Source organism: Ixodes scapularis, unplaced genomic scaffold (assembly GCF_016920785.2).
Source record: "Ixodes scapularis isolate PalLabHiFi unplaced genomic scaffold, ASM1692078v2 PGA_scaffold6__148_contigs__length_123643588, whole genome shotgun sequence".
NCBI lineage: Eukaryota > Metazoa > Arthropoda > Arachnida > Ixodida > Ixodidae > Ixodes > Ixodes scapularis.
Genome location: NW_024609881.1, coordinates 76,607,170 through 76,627,013, shown reverse-complemented (window position 1 = coordinate 76,627,013; position 19,844 = coordinate 76,607,170). Strand labels below are relative to the sequence as shown.

The following is a 19,844-nucleotide window of genomic DNA, read 5'->3' as shown; positions in this document are numbered from 1 at the left end:
GATAAAGCAAAACATATTTTAATGTAGAAGGCCAAAACATGTTTGCTCTTGTCAACTGCTATTATTCGCTGCAGTTAAGGCCATGAGCATTAGCCTCCACACAGGCATACAGTGCTTATGTTGGAACAAGTAACCGGCGTCTGCAGCAATGTAAAACGAATGAAGCATTACAATCGGGGCAACACAACAACGTGCAAGCATTGCGATGTTATCTCAGGGGCACTTGTGAGTATCTCTATTTCTGTACCGAAATGCATTTACGAAATCTATTTGTGTTTCAGTAATTAAATACTTTTGCGATGTATAATGATACGCTGTTAGACTTATGTATCTTGTTACATTTATTGTTAGAAATGAGCTGACAGGTTTGGAGATAAAAAAAAAGCCACGGAAAAATCCGACGCATCACTGGTTTATTTTCGCAATGAGTGATTTTTTGCTTTGCTCTCACTTTTAACTTCTACAGCGGCCGGTTTTCTTTCTGCTGACAGCAGCCTTCCTGTCTACATTTGAGGTTTTTGTATGGGTAAGAGGCCACCAACAAATGCACAGATGAGAAACAATATGTCTAAAAGAAGAAGGCAAAAAGCAGGGACGTTTGGGCAGACACGCTTTGTCAGGCGGTGTCATCGGTCGCCAGCGTTCATTAAATGCGATAATGGGTTCTTTTCGGTATCAGCGAACATAGCCAAGGGAAGTCAAGTTGCAAAAAAAAAAAAAAAAAGGCACAAACACCGGCAGAAGACTGGGAGCTTAGGTGCTACAATCTATGTTTGCCACAGACTCACCCTTCTCACCTCGCCACCCTGCGTTTATGAACCGTATAGGGCTCCCGACTGACCATAACGGTACATGCCAATATTTGTCCCTTGGCCAATGTTAATTTTTTTGCCTCCTCTTCTACACTGAAAAACCCAAAGATAAAGGTTACAGAAAACAACCAACATAAAAATGTTTCGCATGTGGCTGTAGAAATTAATTTTCAAGGGCTACATTTTAAGTACAGTCACCGGCCATATGAACTCCCCCGTCCGAACACCAACCGGTGCAGCAAGAATCCCCCATGCAGCGTGTCGAGGTTGACGGCTGCGGTTTTCAACGGAGGAGGGGGCGATTACACATTAAAAGGTGCTCATGATAATATATTTCTACAGCTATCTATGATACATTGCTCCGTTTGCACCTCAATGCACCCCTCGAATCCGTGACAGACAAAGGTATTCTGACAAAATATACAATGAGCTGTCTGCGTCAAGAGAAGAGCAATCTCGGTGGCCCAAAAGGTAACCTGCGGCTGCTGGACGACTTCATGTAAACGGACCCAGAATTCACGGGCTTGGAGAGAGGTGCAGAAACTATGTGACATTCAACTGAAAAGTTAATAAGCTCACATTATTATCCATTTTAAGCCAAAATCCATGATTCGCACATGCCTATTATTTTCACAATGCAGCCAAAGGCGAACCAAGTGGTCGTCCGTTAATTTATTGCCGAATAGAATACACTTTGAGTACCAAACTGGATGCTTTGCTTATGTTTGGAAGGTTGCAATGAAAAATGCAATACTTAATTGGGTGAAAAGCAAAGTTTTGTAACAATTATGCGCATGATTACATTCTACAAGTCGTTTTACGTGTATACACTCTGCACAGCATTCTATTTGAAAGCTAACAAAATTAAAAAAAAAAGGCCGTGAGAGTTCTGTCGATATCTTCATTGCGTGTTCGTGGGACTCGGCGGACATTAGTAAAGGGGATAACTGTCACAGTACATTGACTAATTGACCCAAATCTGTTAGCTTTGTAATTCATGGCTTTATGGACCATGTTGCAACTGCAGTGTTAAAAGCCAGTCAATATTAAAGGCTATCCCTATTTAAACCATTCACAAAAAGCCAAGCGGCTTGGAGGTATTAATTGTCCAACTTTTGCGTTTTTAATATCGGATGCAAAAACCGGGCTCAGCTTGAGCTCAAGATTTCGTGCCGTTAATAATGGGCAGAACAGTCCCCTAGTCATACTGGGTACGTCGTCACTATCTCGACAGTGTGTCCTTGGTGGAAGCATCGGCATCATACTTCCAGGATAGTGAAGGTGCGTCCGAAGCAATCAAGTCCGCACGACATCCTGAGGCCTTCTGAGCGCAAGATTTTGGAATCGGGCGACGAAAAGGCAGATTCTTAGCACTGAATATTTCGAAACTTGTTACCATTCGCAAATTGTGTCAATTGTGTTAGTCTTTAAGGCCACGGTCCCACTGAATGTGGCAGTTTAGGTACTTTTTGACAGGCCATTACTCATCTCCTTTTAAATACTGTTTTGTGGGATTGATGTCATTCGAAAGGCAATGCAATCCTCTTTCATTTGATATTATGTATGTGTTGGTGTTTACTGTTCATGCGCGTTTGTAGCGTTGCAAATATGATGACGCGGACCCTCACATGCTCCGCTAGTTCATGTTTTATGAACGATCCATTAAAGATAACACGGTTCCAATATAGCAGTTTTGTTAAGATGATGTCGGAGCAGAATCTAACGATCCACTTTTTTGATATTTGCACTACTTTGTTTTTTTTATCCCTCCAAATATTGCCCTAAAATTGACATTTTTCAGCACAAATATGTTTTTAATGACAAGTGCTAGGGCAATGAAAGTAGCTACAGATGTAGTGCTTATAATTGGTAATATGCAGAAAAAAATTTAATGTTATGTAAAATTTTTTTGTTTAGATATTTCATATCAAACGTAGCACTTTTTTGTGCTTCGAGTCATGATAGTTCAAATGCCGCTAAGGAAATAATTAAACCACGATAAAATTTTTTATAACATTTAGAGCTACAATGGTTTCCCAAGAGGTGGACGATGGCTTTTTTTCATTTTCAAAGTCATAACGCTCCAGGAGCCCTTCAAACTTACCTGTTTTTGACGCATATCTGTTTTGGACATCAAATAGATTTATTGGCATTTAATAACATTTATTGTCTGGAATAGATATACATTGCGATGTATTAAATTTTCACAATGATCTTGATTTGGTTTCTTAATAGGTGTAGAGCTTAGCTAATTTTAAAAACAATTAAAAACTGTTTGGGTGTTTTGTTGCGCTACCTGGCGGATGGCAGACAAACTGCTGATTTCTAGTGTTCAAAAAATTTCCGATGGCGGCGTTGGCATCTGTATCATCATCAGTCTCCGCGTCTTTTTACCTTCACATTTAAAAAATATATTGGAAGATTTACTATCGATAAATGAATGGTTTAAGTATTGGGTCAGGCTAATAAATATAAGACAAATAATTACACAAGCGTAGCGTGATATAATGCGTTCATTATTCGATATGATTGAAATCAATAAACAATAAAGACGAAGAGGAAAATAATACACCCGAGTTCACTTTATGCCTAGAGTCACTACATAAGCTTTAAAGTATCGGCTCTCAGTTCCCCAAAATTGGTTTGGGCGCCGCCATTTTGGGTCTTGCTCAGAGCAAACGCAACTTCCGATCATCATGATCCAAAAGTACGACTTCCTCAGCATTAGATGCGGTGCTAGGAAGCTGATGCAATATTGAAATGCTCTGTCGCGGGTTGTTTAAACATTTGTGAGGGACAGAAAAGCGTTTCCTGTGATTTTAGATAAAGCTCCATATAACTGGCAACCATGATTTTAAGCCACAATTTTAAGCCAAGAGTCGTTACTCGGATCCGCAGCTAATTTACTGGCACAAGCGGGAGCAATGAAGAAGAGGCAGGTGTCAAAAGGTAGTGGCTTGTGGAATCCACGGGGCTTACGTCATGGCCCCTCCAGGTATTACAAGCCTCTTAAACAAGAGCATGAATAGTGTCATTAAATAAGCTACGCTTCAGAGTTGCGACACTTGGCCTTATTGTGGCTTAAAATCATGGTTGCCAGTTATTTGAAGCTTTATCTGAAATCACAAGAAACGCTTTTCCGTCCTCCACTTTAAACAGTTTTCGACAAAGCAAAGCAACATTACATGAGCTTCTTAACACCGAATCTAATGCTGAGGACGTCGCACTTTTGAATCATGACGATCGGCAGTTGCGCCTGCTCTGCACAAGCAACAAAATGGCGGCGTTCACAACACTGTCGGGGAAGAGAGTGCCGATACTCTAAGTGCAGCTCATTTATTGGCTCTAGTTCCCGCGAAACTCCTTTTCCCTGACTGAAACTGATAGTAAATATGAATAATACACCATCATTATAGCTTATTTAGTTAACTTATAACAAAATACACATAATGAGAGGAGGAAGCGGGCGGGTAGGAGAAACGCGGGTTTTATGTGCGACCGTTCTAACCGTTTCAAAAGAAAGAACGCACAAGCTTGCGCTGGTTTAAAAAAAAAAAAAAAAAAGCACCAAAAGAAAAGATGCGGCACGCTGTGGTCTTTGTTATTATGCGTCTAATTGCAAATTGTTGTGTGTATGTTTATACAGCCGGAAGTTAGTCTGCCTTAGTGGGCGTCTGGTGTCTCAGCTGTTGATGAACAATTTAGCCAGTGCGGTACAGCCGCAAACCTGGGGTCTTTAACGTGCACCACGCAGTAGTGATACACGACCGCACGCCGGTACGATGCTCTTCCAGATCGAAACGGGCAGGGGCGGGGTGGGTTCTGCAGCGCGAGCTTTCGCTCCAAGTGCTCCGAGCTGGTGTGCGCTAGATCATGCACTCGGCCACCTCCCCCCTCCCTCCCCCCCCCCCCCCCCCCCCCCCCCGTTCTTGTGCGTCTAATTTATATACAGGTATAAGTATTTGAAAATCGACGATGGACGTCGATCGTCTCGAGGTAATGTAACGTAATAACAATGTATAAATAATAAACTTGTTGAAGGACTGAACGACTAAATTTTTCAATTCTTGGATTGTAAGATGGCGGTAGCCTATTGTACTTACTGTTGATGAAGAGCAATATGAGGTGACGAGGTAATTATTAATTGATGAGGCTCCATAAGGACGATGACATTAGTGGGTGTCGAACCGCAACGTACAGTGCCAGACTTGTTTCAGGTATCGTGTACCCAAAGACTCTTCACCCGCAACAGTATAAGGTAGAATCATTGAGGATGCTGCTTTACAACTGTACGTTGAACAGGAAAACTGCACTGTGCAGAAGTGCGGCTTATTCGTTAATATGAGGGACGGATTTCTAGCAGCATTCCCTGATTGACTACTTGGAACAAATGGCCTCATTGACGTAAAGTGTCCCCGTTCCAAAAGATTCTTGAAGCATACCTAAACCGCAAAGGAGTATGAGGCGAAAAATAAGAAAAAGGAGCCTGGTGTGAAAGGTCCATATCGCCACTATAGCTTCTACTATCTAATACAAGGGAAGTTAAACAATACACAAAGAGAGTTTTGTGATTTAGTTATATTTACACTGAAGGTCATTGATATCCAACGTATTCAGAGAGATGACACCTCCTGGTCAACCAACATAGAGCCTTTTCTACTCAAGTTTTACATGGAAGACCCCACTTCCGCTGAAATTCCTCACGTAGACGAGTTTTCCGACCGATTAAACTGCCATTACCCTCTATCTGGGAATCTCTCGATCTTTGTTCGTAGGCTACAGTAATACGAGATCGAGGGGTGTGGCTCTTCGTCCGCCGAATATTGCTTCGGCGGGTTTTTTTTCGTGTAAGATGAGACCGTCGCGTGCTGCCGGAACAAGAACCTGGCGATTCTTCACTGAACTGCTTCTTCCGTAAGCTTCAAAAGGGCTTTTTTTCGTTTCGGACATCATCTGCTCTGCTTGCCCGTTAGTTGCAGGATGGTATGGTGCACTAATGTGATGCCTCATGCCGGTTTTTTTTCTTCAAAAACTTGTTTATTTCATTTGAAGCAAAATTTTGCGCGTTATTAGAGAAAAGTATTTTCAGTAGGGCAAAAGTAGGTAAAAGAGACCATAGAACGTCAATGACGTGTTTGGACGTCGTGGCAGGCATCGTGTAAACTTCCAGCCACTTAGAGCACGCATCGCCCATGACTCCGTAGATGGATACGTTTCGCCACCCACCGACTGAATAGTGGATCGTTTTCAGTTACTGTTCATGATGGCGTTGGATTCAAGGAAGACTTCGAGTCTTTCCACAAAGTTAGCCCAGGTGCCAGGACTTTTGTCGAAAGCGGCAAGTGTTCGAAACGTCGACAACGTTGGTAGCCACGTGTTGTGCTTGACACTGGACTCTTACCATTCGCTGAGCAGAAACTTGCTTGTTCGTCTGCCATGAGTCGTCCGATATCAGGTCATCACCGCAACACCATCTCCCGACAAAACTGGTCTTCATTGTTCGCATGTCCATAGTTAGCAATTACGTCAACTTATAAATTCCCGAACGCTCATATCTTGCCGTCGCTAAACGCCGTTCATTCATAGCGTCTTCATTGCAAATAAACGTCTTCCTATTTCTTCTGTTGGTTTTCCTAAGCTGTACTTACAACATTATGTGTGTCGGTACTTCCGAAAATATCAACTGCGTTTGTTTTCCGGGAACTATAATGTAACAACCTTTACAACATCTTCCGGACCCCGTGAAACACAATATTTCGTGACGTTATTTTAGTCGTCATTAAAATGGTGAGGTAAGTACCGTAAATCGCGAAGCAGTTTACTTGACGTCCGCTTCCACTGGTTGAGTCTACTGGACGTGCATTCTTGCAGAGGAAATTTTCATTGATAGAATATTGACACGGCAATCAACATTTGATTCCTTCTTGGTAAGATTTATTGCGAAAGCCCGTTACAACCACCGAACCGTATGTCCCTATATCAGAGAACAATTTATACCCAGCCTGACATTCTCGCATACATCCGTTTGCTGGGCCACGCTACTTGAGCTATTGAGCACAGCTGGCAGCGGCGCGAGCAAGGCCACGAGGGGAACGTGATGGTGCTCGAGCCATCCCACTGTTAATCAATGTTTCGGCCACCCCACGGGTGCGTGTCGCCATCTATTGGTTGAACTAACGTCTTGTTCAAGATGGCTGCCGTGGGACCGCAGCCTTAATATTCACTGCCTTTGAAACTAGAATTGAAACATACCCCATAAAACCATTATTAAAATGTTGGTTAATTAGTTTTGAATAACATCCTGCTAAGGGTTTTCCCCTTATGTAATGTCCTCTGAGCCCCGCAAACACACATTGAAGTCAACATCCAAGTAACACTCACACCGTGTTTTTTTTTTACTTTGTTCGAATCAAAATAGAAAGCTTTGTATTTATGTATCTATAAATATAATAAATACCGGGTGCATGCGCATGCAGCCGTGCACCATCCCACTATAGAGGTCCACTTTTTTCTGAAGTAAAACTGGATCAAACGGACAAGGCCAGGTTTACATGAACCCCCAGCACTTCATGTACCAAAGACTGCCAAACATGATTGCTCACCTCATAGAACACTCTGCGCGGCTTGAAGATAGCAGCTTGCGGTCTTTGACGGTGAGTCTACTCGCTTGGTGCAGCTGGGACCTGCAATAAATTCAATACCGCTTGCCATATCCCACAAAGTAACAAAGAAAAGCCAGTAATACACAAGTCTACAGCACGACATGTCCCAAGGACCGCTAGAAATTCTCGCTCGACTCATAGAACACTTCATGCGACAAAACCCTGCATTAAGGACCGATTGAACTTAGTATAAATGTTGCAGAAAATAAGGATCTGTATTCAGCTGTGTCAAAACACGTGATCTAATGCAATAGTTGTGTGGCCTTAAAGGAGCTGTGCAACGATATTCAATTGGAATGTATCTCTCTATACACGAGCTTACTGGCACACCTGGGACTCAAGGATACTCACACGCAACGCCATTGGCCAAGAAACTCCTTTGTTGCGGTGTAATTTCAAGGACAAAAGCGATCCTTTTCATTCAATCTCTCCTTTGCAAAATTTGATGACGTAACTCGGGGGTCCCAGTACACCCAAGTGACGATATTTGAATGCGGTTCATAGATTGGACCCGAGCATTGCGTGGGCACTCGACTTGGGCTCGTGACAATTGCTAGCTCGAGAAGCATTCGGGTTTTGACCCGTGTCCAATCGCTGCAACGACGACAACAGCCGAGCCATAACAATGCCTGGAACTCAGCGCGTGTCCTGCGCTTTGCCAACCCCAGCGCGTGGCTATGATCAACACTGGCGGCATATAATCGGCTCCAGATCACGTGGCCGCTTGTTCTGGCTGCGAGTTGAGGGGGTGAACGCTGCTCGTTTTTCTTAAATTTTTTTCTGGAACTTCTATTGCGTGGGGTTAAAAACGAACGCGTGTTTCATAGGTCATTAACGTTAAGGATCCGTTTTAAGCGGTATTTGCGCAAAGTACAAATATTGTTGCATTGGTCCTTTAAAGGGGTAGGGAAACGAAATTTCAGCGATCATTTTCTAGCTTTAATGTTTTGCCTGTTGCACCCTAACCTCAAAAACACCAGTCTTTCGTTGAAAAGCACAAGAAAACTAATTTTAAAGCTAAATAAACAATCTTCAATGTGCACCTGGTGGATGCATGCGGAGCCTATTTGGGAGGTAGTCTAGCAACATTGTGGAATCTGCTACGTAGTCGTGACGTAACAGATTCCTTCGGCGCAGTGCCGCTCTTTGGCATTTTAACGTTTTCCTTCTTAGCTTTCCTCCTGAACTCACAAATCGCGCATTGTACCAAGCGGTCCAAGAAGACGGAACGGAAGGACTCCCCTCTTTCTCGCACCCTCGTTCGTGCAACCGGACACCGCCATTCTCCCCCTAGAAGATTAGCCCGTCGCTCAAAACTCGAACAAAAGTTGCTTTCCCCACCTCGTTCAGCACTAAGCTGATAGTGTTGTGGAAGCTACGTGCTCCATGGGCCAGCCCACGTGTGCCAGCCACAGGCTCGTAACGCCACACGTACTTCGAACGGCTCGGTTGTTACGCGCTGATGCTATTGACACCACCACAACGCTGACAACGCCACCAAGGGCAAAGCTCATAACCACGCCTGCAAGGCTACTCCACGAACGCGGATAATCTTTTCTTTCTGTTTTTGTTTGCGCCGGATATTCCATGACGCATCGCGCTCTCCGTTCGCTTCTCTTCGAGCGCTTGCTCGAGTGCACCGTTTGGAACGAAAAATATAGCCAGTCGTTCAAAATACAAACGTGCGATTTTCATTTACGGTTATTATCCGTCATGTTTGACTCACTTCCGAACGAAATTTGAATATTTAAATTTTTGTTTCCGTCCCCCCTTTAAAGAACACAACTGTGATGACGAATTAATGAATGATGATGATGTAATAATTTTGACTGAAGAGAGTGACCACAAGTGTATACTGAAAGAATCACTAACAGTGATGAAACCTAGAAATCTATTAGTGCCTTCCCCGTGTTTTGCCATCGAGTGGAAGAAGTTTCTTGGCCTATATTTTTGTTAGAAACAGGTGTGATGCGTCCGTCCCTTTTTCTTAAATCTTGATGTTGTGCATATTTTTTATTTCCTAGGTTGAAAGCTCAAAGCATTCCCTGTTGTTTGTTCAATTACATTTACTCAAATGTTAGTAGGTTGCTTTTTTATGTTTACTGTCCTTGGGTATGTCAGGGGTTGTGAACAGTAAAACGCTGTAAGGCCCAGGAAGGAATTCCCTTTGTAAAGTGGTGGCAAGCAGAAGAGAAATTGTAAAGACTGACTTCATGTTGTTCCTTACGTTTTCTTTCTTGGGTCGCCTATTCATTTTTTCCCCATTAATACTCAGCTGTGTTTGATACTTCTCTGCGTTTGTGTCATCCTTCAGAGAGCCCGTCTTTAATAAATTGTGTGTTTAGCCTGTTTAGCTAGCTTGCACCCTCGTTTTGTTTATTAATAAATGACTGTAGGATTCAACTGCAAGCAGGGTGTTAATGCATACTAATAAATAGCAGCATACTTTTATTGACTAGTGCTGATGATTGGACTAGTTAGTAGCCAATTACTGAAAAGAAATCATGAAGAATCTGGGAACGGAGGATATGAACACAACACAGCGCTGTGTTGACCTCCTCCTTCTTGTTCGTGCCATTCACATTCCATGTTTTTAATAACACATTTATTAATAATTGTCTCCTTGGTATCATCTGTAGAGGGGTTCACTGGAACGACCCACCTGCTATTGCATTCACTTTAGGGCAGCTCCCCCTTCCTCATGGTGCCATCGTTCAGGAAGTGCAAGGCGGGTGTCACTCTCACTCTTGTGGTTCAGTTCCCCAGGTTCCCATAGGTTTCAAGCTGCTAGCCAAACTGAGTCAGGCCTTCCAGCCCTGCAGGAAATGTCAATCCCACTCTTTTAGACGTAGACACCCACATTTTGCATATACGTGAAAGAAGCTCTAACAGAGAGGAAACAAAATGATTGGCCTTTTTTAATGCATCCCTTTCTTTTGCTGAGAACATACATAAACGTTACACGCTATTGTACATACAGTGGTGCGGCTTAATTTAGGAAGAGCACTTTTTTCATATAACTTTTATATAAAGAAAAAACTTAATATAATGGGTCGGGCATAAATGGTTGCTATGAACTGCCCTATACATTTACACATTACCTGATAACATCAAAAGAGTAGAGTAGCGTAGGGCTGCACTGTGCCAATTACGACTTTGTAACCAATTAATAGTTGGCATTTATTTTTTATTACTATTCGCTATTATTCTTTGACAGAAAGAATAACCTGGCGAGTTGGAACGGTGGTAGTCTTTGAACTCCATGAAATATTCAGGTTTGACATTAGTTAATTCTTTCCGCCTTTTTTCATGTTTTTGCTTTTTCTAGCTGCTCTGATTTTTGTAAGGGCTTTCGCCGCTACTAATGTTAACTCCGTAGACGTTTTGGGTAAAATAACTGAGTTTATTGTTAATATAACGGCATGTTGCACGTCCAACCTTGGCCGCTGCCCAAGCGAGTCTGTTCTTCTCTCCCGATGGGTTTGCGCAGCGAGCGCGCTTTCGCTGATCCCGGCCCAAGTACCGCCATCTCATATCTAAGTGGCGAACCGCGGGTTACACTAAAAAGCGTAACATCTAAACTCCTTTTATTTTTCGCATCACACAATCGTAAACATAAAAAGTGTGCCGGTTCGGTAAACGCGAAGAGACCTAATTTCCGAGGGTAAAAGCTCTAAAAACAACGGACAAGTAAAAGAAACAAACAACACATTGCGTTGTTTGTCCTATTTTTTTTTTAGCGCTTTTACCCTCGGAAATATGACGAAGAGACCGCGCGTCTCTACGGCACAGGCATTAGCTTATGCAAAAAATCATGCTGCATGCTCGCTCTTGTAACGTTTCTCTCGCTCCCGGTTTAGGAAACAAATCGGTGGCGAGCGGCTGTTAGGACAAGACGTCAGAACTAGCATGACCTGTGATTAACACTTTGGGACGGCGACTGAATGCTTGAACTGCCGTCAGACGGCACTTGAACGCTCCGCACAAGCGTCGTCGGACGAGCGCCGCACGACGGCGCCCAGAGCATGCCCACGGTTCCGCCGCACGGGAATCTTTCTCACACTGCGGAGCGAGCCACAGGTTTTGAAGAAGATACGCTCTTTTCAAATAACAAAATAACACAGGGCAGAAGCATAGTTAGAATCAAGCATAGCTTAGCAAGCACACGGTACACGACAAAGTTTGAAACAGCAGCCCACTTCGCAGAAACAAAAGAAAGTTGCTTACCGGCGTTTGCACGAGTCGTGCATGGGCGGTTCTGAACTTACGGGCGTTGGCAAGACGCAGCGTCTCCCAGCTCTCAGTGATCGATTGCTATTCTTGAACACGGTATTCGTAAGGAAGATATCTAAAATATCCACTAAAACGGCTAAAACGTAAAAAAAAGGAGATGTCCGAAGCCTCTGGAACTCCAACGACCATTCAACCGCACGCAACGGAAGCTGATTGCAATAGCGATTGCCTTGCGCAGTCTTCAAGAGTCTCTTTTCCTTTTTATATATTGTTATTTTTTAGAACGATACTAAGCAAATTATTATTATATTAGTAACAATAAGAATCTCCTTAAAATAATAATGTAAAACATTACAAAAAGTGAGTAAATTTTAGGTTTTATGTAAACTTTAGGTTGTTTCTTTTTGTGTAAACCGAAACCGAAACTAACTTACGCAACGTTTCCTTCGTCGTAATTGTTTGCGTGTGTGTGCGTGCACGCGCGTGTGGATGCGTCCGCGTGCATGCGTGTGTGCGTCTCTGGTTGTGCGTGCGTGTGCGTCTGCGCGTGCGCGTGGGTTTGCGTGTGTGCATGCGTGTGTACGTGCGTGCGCACGTGTATGAGTGCGACTGCGAGCGCGCAAGCGTCTGTTTGTGCGTTCTATTGCACTGCGCCCGTAAGAAGAACAATTGGATGTCCCTGGACACTGTTAAAACACTAAGTTATTGATTATTATTATTATTATTATTATTATTATTATTATTATTATTATTATTATTATTATTATTGTTGTTGTTGTTGTTGTTATTCAAACATAGCTCTGAGTCTTTAGACACAGGGCCCTAAACTTTTCTATAGCTGGCTGTAGCTGTATCTATAAATTTCTAAGGCCGACCATGCAAAGCTACGGGGGTGATAGCCTGCCATTGAATTTTCCATAGACGACCATAGGCCATTTTTGTATGGGATGTCTCGGACTGGTTTATTATGGGATTTGCCTCTTTATGTGTGTGAGTTTTTGTGCATGTCACCATATTGTCAAATGAATATTTTACTCAGGTTGACATGGTCATGTGACAGGTTCTAGCAGCATGTCATTAATATTTGTCAAACATTTTCACTATATTTTGATTTCATGCTGCCAGATATAAACTTGAGACTAACTGATTTTTTTACTGTACACTTCCATCAATAAATATTTGTAACAAATGCCAGTATAGAGCATTTCACCCAACTTCCCAATTTCTGAGCATGAAGTGATTTGTAAGAAAATGAAATATGAACTCAAATATAAAATTTTGTTTGCAAACATAAAAATTGTATGCAAAAGAGGCACTTTATTATCAGCTATTTGCATGAATTACAACTGACATTATAAAAAACTAGACTGCTAACAACTGTTGCTTATCAAGCAGAAATCTCACCTGTACATTATGGACAGAGCCACATATAAGCTTTCCAAAACCATTTCACATTATTTATTTAGCACCCTCTTCTACGCCCTTCTCACATTCTTCACTAAATGTAGGGTGTAACACGAAACAGCACCCTTTTCGGTAAAATTACGAGGTTGTATTCCTAATTTTAGGGTGTTAAAAGGGTGTAGCCGAGGGTGTAAGTTGCTACAACACCCCTTTACACCCTTAAAGGTGTAAAAACTTTTACTGTGTAGTAAGGCCGAGCATCACTGGCGTCAATCACCACGATAGCGTCAATAGGGAGTTTAATAATAACGTACGCAATTTTAGCGCACGCTAGCGCTAAATTTAGCGTTTGTATTAGCGCACGCGACGCGAGAGAGTTTTTGAATAGCGTTTCTCCGTCGCGACGCAAAAGCCCAAGCAGCTCGCGCTTGCGACGCCACCAAGATACAGTCACAATTTTTATTTCACACACGAAATGCTGTAACTTAAGAAAAAAAAAGTTTTTTGGTCCAGAGTATTATTTTAGATTCGTTTAATCGTGAGAATGCGACGCGAGCGGTTGACCGGTCGTGTCCGCTTGCGTCGCCTCGGCAAGAGAGGTCTCGTTGTACTGACCTTCGTACATCGTACCTTCGCCGAAAAATGTTCGCGCGTCACAAGCATCAAGCTGTCGGTGATCGTTGCCAAACCGAGTTCAATGTCGTCCCGTATTGAAAATCGCAGTCGCGAGGATGCCGCCATTTTTTTTCAACTCTGCTCGTCTTGGCTTTAGCCAACCTTTAGCCAACTTCTCATCACGAATCCTCCTAGGAGAAGCGCAAAGACCCTTTGCGTACGCACGCTATTTCCGAGAAATAGCGCACGCTAAATTTGCGCACGCAAAGCGCAAAACCTGGTTTGCGTTCGGAGCATGCGCAGTGGCGACGACGCTATTCTTTGCGCACGCAAAGATTTAGCGTGCGCTATTCTAAAACTCCCTAATAGCGTAACGGCGTTGCCCACCACCCGCCAACAACCACGTTGTTAACAACAAAACCAGCGCTCTGCACATCTAGGTCGAGATGTTCATTTTCTTTTCCTTTTACGTGTGGTTTGATTTTGAACGTTCCCGTTGCGGTTTTCACCGAAGCTGTTAGCTTTCGTTGGCTCAGGAAATCAGTATCCTAGCACCTATGTAAAACATTACTGAAACTAGCTTAAGTTTAATCAAAATAAAAGAGACGTCTTGTTCAGGCTCTTCCAAAACACAAAGCCTGAAATATCCAATCTTATCCGATTCAAGCACAAGCTGATCGGGAAGCATGGCTAGCGTGGCGGTTTACTGAGCTGAGTGCATTGATACACCTATAGGTTTTTAAGGTAGAGAAGGGGGCTTATGGTCGGTGTACAAGTACACTGGCTGGGTAACGGAGGGTGCGTCTTCCAGGAAAGGGGAGCATGTGCGCCCGATGCACCCGACTACAGCTTTTTTTCTTCGAGTGCAGTTGGGAAGTAAATATGTGGAGCACTAACCGAAAAATCGTGAATGTGGTATCCGCGCTAAGAGTGCCGCGCAGCGACAGAACGGTATTGTTAGCGCGAAGATGACGTGGGCGCTGTTTTCGTATTTTATTTTCATAGAACAACAACGGGCACAATATTTTCCCACTTCTGGTAATGTTCCATATGAACATATCACACGACAGTGCTAGTTAAGACAAAAGCCTTTCAAGTCTAACGAAAAAAAAAAACTGAATAAAACGGTGATCGTTTGCTTGCGCTAACTGTTCGCGCGATGCACGCACTACAATCCTGCCAACCACTCGCTCATGATGCTTCTCTCGCTGCCCGTCGTTATGCCAAAGTTTCGTCAACGCGATGAAAGTTTAGATTATGGGTGTCCCTGCGGCGAAACTGAAAATCAGCACCTTTGGCCGAACACTTGCTGGCCGTGTTTATGTCCCCGGCGGCCAAGTTGAAAATCATCACTTCCGGCCGAACACTTGCCGGCCATGTTTATGTCCACGGCGGCCAAGCTGAAAATCAGCACTTCTGGCCAAACACTCGCCGGCCGTGTTTATGTTTCCGGCGGCCAAGCTGAAAATCAGCACTGCTGGCCAAACACTTGCCGGCCGTGTTTATGTCTCCGGCGGCCAAGCTGAAAATCAGCACTGCTGGCCAAACACTCGCCGGCCATGTTTATGTTTCCGGCGGCCAAGCTGAAAATCAGCACTACTTGCCAAACACTTGCCGGCCGTGTTTATGTCTCCGGCGGCCAAACTAAAAATCATCACTTCTGGCCAAACACTTGCCGGCCGTGTTTATGTCCCCGGCGGCCAAGCTGAAAACCAGCACTTCTGGCCAGGCGCTTGCCGGCAGTGTTTATGTCTCTGGCGGACAAGCTAAAAACAGCTTGTTTGTGGCCGGACTCTTGCCGGCCTTGTTTATGTCTCCAGTGGCCAAGCACTTAAAGTGGCCAAGCTGTCCAGACATTGGCCAACCGTCGGCCGATCGAAATTCACTTTCTGGTGCTGCTTGGGAGGACATCGTTTGTCTGCAGTTCGAGGGTTGTTTCAAGCAACCGCACAACAAGAGTCCCCTAAAATCCACGAAGACCTAGTCTAACAAAGCAACCCCCCCCCCCCCCCCCCCAAGTGTAAAAGAATAAAACAAAAACAAAAAGTTACAGTACAGCAGTCCGGAGGCACCGCAACCCGGCTCATTACCTGATGTTACATCAGAGCTTCCACAGTTGCCACCGTTGCTATTTTTGCCATTTTTGTTGCCGTTTTTTGTTTACGCGTTTTGGGAAAAATTTAAAATCCAATTTCTCGCGTGTAGGAGGATGAAAAATTCAGATATTTCGCGGGCGGTCTACCTAAATACAGTTAAAACAAGATTTAATTCTTTTCTCGAAGACAGAAATTGACCGGACAGTCTCTTCAATGGCGTCTCCGTTGTAGATGAGAAATTTCACCAGTGCAGTATCAGTGCAAGCCCAAAGTTTCTAACGTGCATTAGGCATTAGTGATTGTGCACGGCCGCACCAGGTACAGTGCTTATTCAGATTGGAACTAACAGAGGTGGGGAATTGATCTCAAGACCCCTGGGTTCTGCAGTACGAGCTTTTGTACAGGTGCACCGAGCTTCGGTAGTTTAGCACACTGAGGCGCCCATTTCAAAGGAGAAAAAAAGAATTGATAACTTGCATGAAACGCTTGGTAGAAGAGCGTGTTGGTTTAAGTCATGGATGAAGAAAGAATAAACAATTAAAACAGGGACAACACAACCACATCTTTCAGATGTGGTTGTGTTGTCCCTGTTTTAATTGTTTATTCTTTCTTCATCCATTGCATGAAACGTACTGCACACCTCAAGCATGCATTACAATACAAGTTAATTAGTTTCCTTGCACACAACACTGAAGTGTAAAATTTCTACGCAACACAAAGAGTTCAAAAATGGCGTTTGCTAGACGTTCAATAACTTAAAATTGCGCAAATAATCTAACATTGGCAGTAATTGAATAATAAGCACCTATGGCATCAGTGTAACTTATTTTATAAATTTGTTCTAGTTTTTAACGCATTAAATTTGTTTCATCTCCCCATTACGGCGGGTTAATACAGGCAAGGATATACAAGATGGTGGCATGGAGCACCAAAACAGAAATTGCCGACAAGCATTGTTTTGTTAAGATGTAACTCTCTGCCTGTAAACGAACGAAAACTCCGTTTACGACAACGGTTAAACGGCGTTTTGTGAGGCTAACGGCACTGTGGTGGGCACGACATTCCAGAAATAAGCATGCTTCAGCGATGATTATAGGATGTTAAAATTGCCTGACACTCATCTTCAATCTTGGCTGTTTTAGGTGAACGATAAAATAGAGCATAATTTAAGCAATCAGGAGCTGTCAAGCTGCTCTTGATTATAACGCCTCTAAGTGAAGTCCGGTGAAAAGCCTAGCTTGTCCCAAGCTTGGCATTCCTATGCGCCCAACCTGCGTCTAATAAGGTTCTTCTCTAAAGTGTTAATTACGGCCAAAGTACTTTTTTTTTCGTCAGGCAGCCGGTGAAATGTCACGTGTAGCTTTACTGTTCATCGCCACATAGTTGCCCAAATGCCAGATATATAAGCCAAAAATTCCACGCGACAACCCAACAATCAGCAACGAAACTTGAATCTGATATTTTCTAGGGAGTTGTAGCCTGAAAAGTCCAGATGGCAACTGAAAAACTGAAATGTAAGGCCTCACTCTAGTGGGCGTTTGGCAATTTAGGCACAAAGTTGCCAGGTAACATTTCCGAACAACCAAAGGTGATGCCTAGCTATGACGCTTCGGCAGTTTGGGCCCAACATATTCAAATTCTGATCAAAGAGCATCAAGTTTGGCAATACCTTGTATCTAATCTTTCGAGTCCTAAATTGCCAAACACAAAACAAATTTAGGTCCAAAGAACTCAGCCACTTGGTACTATATTGAGATTGCGCATCAATCCTCGAAAGCAAAAGTACATTTTGCAAGCTTCTTTTTTAGAATATAATTTTTTTTGCAGGTTACCGATAAATCTTCTGCAAAGATTTACAAAGCGTGCATTGTTTTAAGACATGTCAACCTGTGTTTCAGCTGTAGAGGGACGCTACTTACGTACTAATTGTATCCGACGACTAATCTCCGGACTCCACACCATGCGTTTTTCTCGTGCGAAACCTTAAGCCGGGGTCACACTGCTCATGCATCATAAAAAAGTTAGTCTGAAAACACGAGTCACCGTTATATCTGTGGTTCGAATGCCGCGTGCCAAGTGTTGTCCTCGAACGCATTGACATGCTGCATTCGAAGCACGCATTTTGTGATGACTCGTTTTCGAATCTGTACGCAGCCTCTTTTGTATGACTCATTGGCGACGTGAGAGATCGAAAGCGTCGCTGCGATCGGTCTTCCACGATAGGCCGAATGCTGACTTTGACGTCAGCAAAGTATTTCCCATAGACGGAAATAAGGGGTATGGAAAAGCTTCAATTTTGACGGTGTTGGCAGTGTTGCTTTGAGAGTACTAAGACTTCAAGCTTCCACCATGCTCTTTACAAGCACCTCCAAACCTGTTGTTCATAAGGTAATGGTGTCACGAAAGGTAACCATAGGAGGGCGCCATTAAAACATCTCGCCACCAATAAGCAGTGTGACCCAGACTATAGTTCTCCCCAGTTGTGTAATAAAATTTCTTTAAAAAAAGCGTAATATTTACACGAGACTTATCCTTCACCGTAGGTTTAAATGTCTTTTTAACATGACCTGAATGTGTCAAGCTCGTCGCATCACAACCTTCGTTGCTGCTGCGCCGCTAAACCTCTCATCATTATCGTTAATAGCCAACATTCTAGCGAAAACCTTAGCCTATAAAACAGAAATAGAGCGGTACGTACTGTCGAAGGTAATCCATCCAGGTGTCTTGCTCCATGATTAGAAACCAATATTGCAGAAACTCCGTAGTGAATGGCTTCCTCTGCGTCTTCGGCTGTGTAAGATAAAAATATTTCTCGAATGAACAAAATCATTTAAAAATAGTTCAGAAGTATTCATGTTGTAGAGGAATATATTGAGCAATTTAATCTTAAAAATAACTCATTTACCTAAATATTTAAGCGACAATAAAAAGCTCTGGCGAAGGGCCAGTCATCGCCTGCCTTCTACTTTGCCTCAGACTGTAAGAGTAAGGCATACCTATAAGGTTAATGCTGCCGTCTTGCAAAATTGTGTGCAGTTTTTGGCTTCCATAGCATCTCATATAAGTAAGGCTATGATAAAATTATATTTATTATGATAGCTTTGAGCGGATTTACAGTTCCTAATTTACTAACAGCAAACTTATTGAAATCCCTTGGGGTTTTTCTGCGGCTGCCTTCTCCGGAGTGGATTCCCTGCTGCTGCACTCAAGAAACCACCTGTAAGTTCACTTTTCTACAAAACTCAAAGGCATCCAACCACAGCGAGCAATTACAAGGATCCTAGCGAATTACAAAACTTAGAATACTAGGCTAGGAGACAAAATGAAATGTTCCGTGTGATAGGGCAAGGAGCGCAATGCTTTACTCCCGCCGCAGATTGAAATTTTTTTATTTCTTTGGTCGAATAAGATTCTGAGCATTTTCATTCTCTGGAATGTTTTGCATTCTTCGCCGTAAATGTCGGTGTCCAAGTTCTGCAAAAAAGTAAACACACATTTTTTGTTTGTTTGTTTTAGTTGGTTCATTCTCAATATTGCATCTATTTAGACATCCTAACTGATCCGCCTCGGTTACTTCGCCATCTCTTATTATGTATTACCTGCCGTTCGGTGATCCATTCTTAATAACCACCCGGCGCATATGTCAGCTTCAAGAACAGCTGCGTGCAGAAGCAACGTACCTGAACAAATTCCTTTGACTACCACAGGCAGCTTTGTGATGCTTCTGAGCCAGGTGACGTTCGCCCAGGTGACGGAAGGATCTTGGAGGTGATCGTAGGCCGCCACTTTTGGGTTTGCGTCTTCGTGCCTGGAGGTTCCCAAAAAGTTACCATGTCTGCGAGAAAAGTGGAGTTGGTAAAGTGACACACCTGGACATGTTGCCAGCTGCTTCTCAGTTCCTAGGACTTGAGAGCGAAGTTTAACTGGCTGATAGAGAAGCGAAGTACCCGAGTTTTCAATGGCTCAGGTAAAAGTGCGGATTACGAAACAAGCTAAGGCTAATTCACGTGCTTGTGTTTGTT

At 43.2% G+C, this 19,844-nt stretch overlaps 1 protein-coding gene across 1 annotated transcript in view; it reads right to left on the bottom strand.

Moving 5' to 3' along the window:
- The window catches only part of LOC115332249 (hydroxyacid oxidase 1-like), a 60,685-nt gene that overhangs the window by 21,216 nt on the left and 19,625 nt on the right, over positions 1-19,844 (bottom strand). Inside the window, exons 4-5 of the mRNA XM_040210206.1 lie at positions 19,503-19,657; positions 18,521-18,612 (exon numbers count right to left, since the gene is read on the bottom strand). Coding sequence (XP_040066140.1) covers positions 18,521-18,612; positions 19,503-19,657 — 247 coding nt within the window. The remainder of the gene's footprint in view (positions 1-18,520; positions 18,613-19,502; positions 19,658-19,844) is intronic.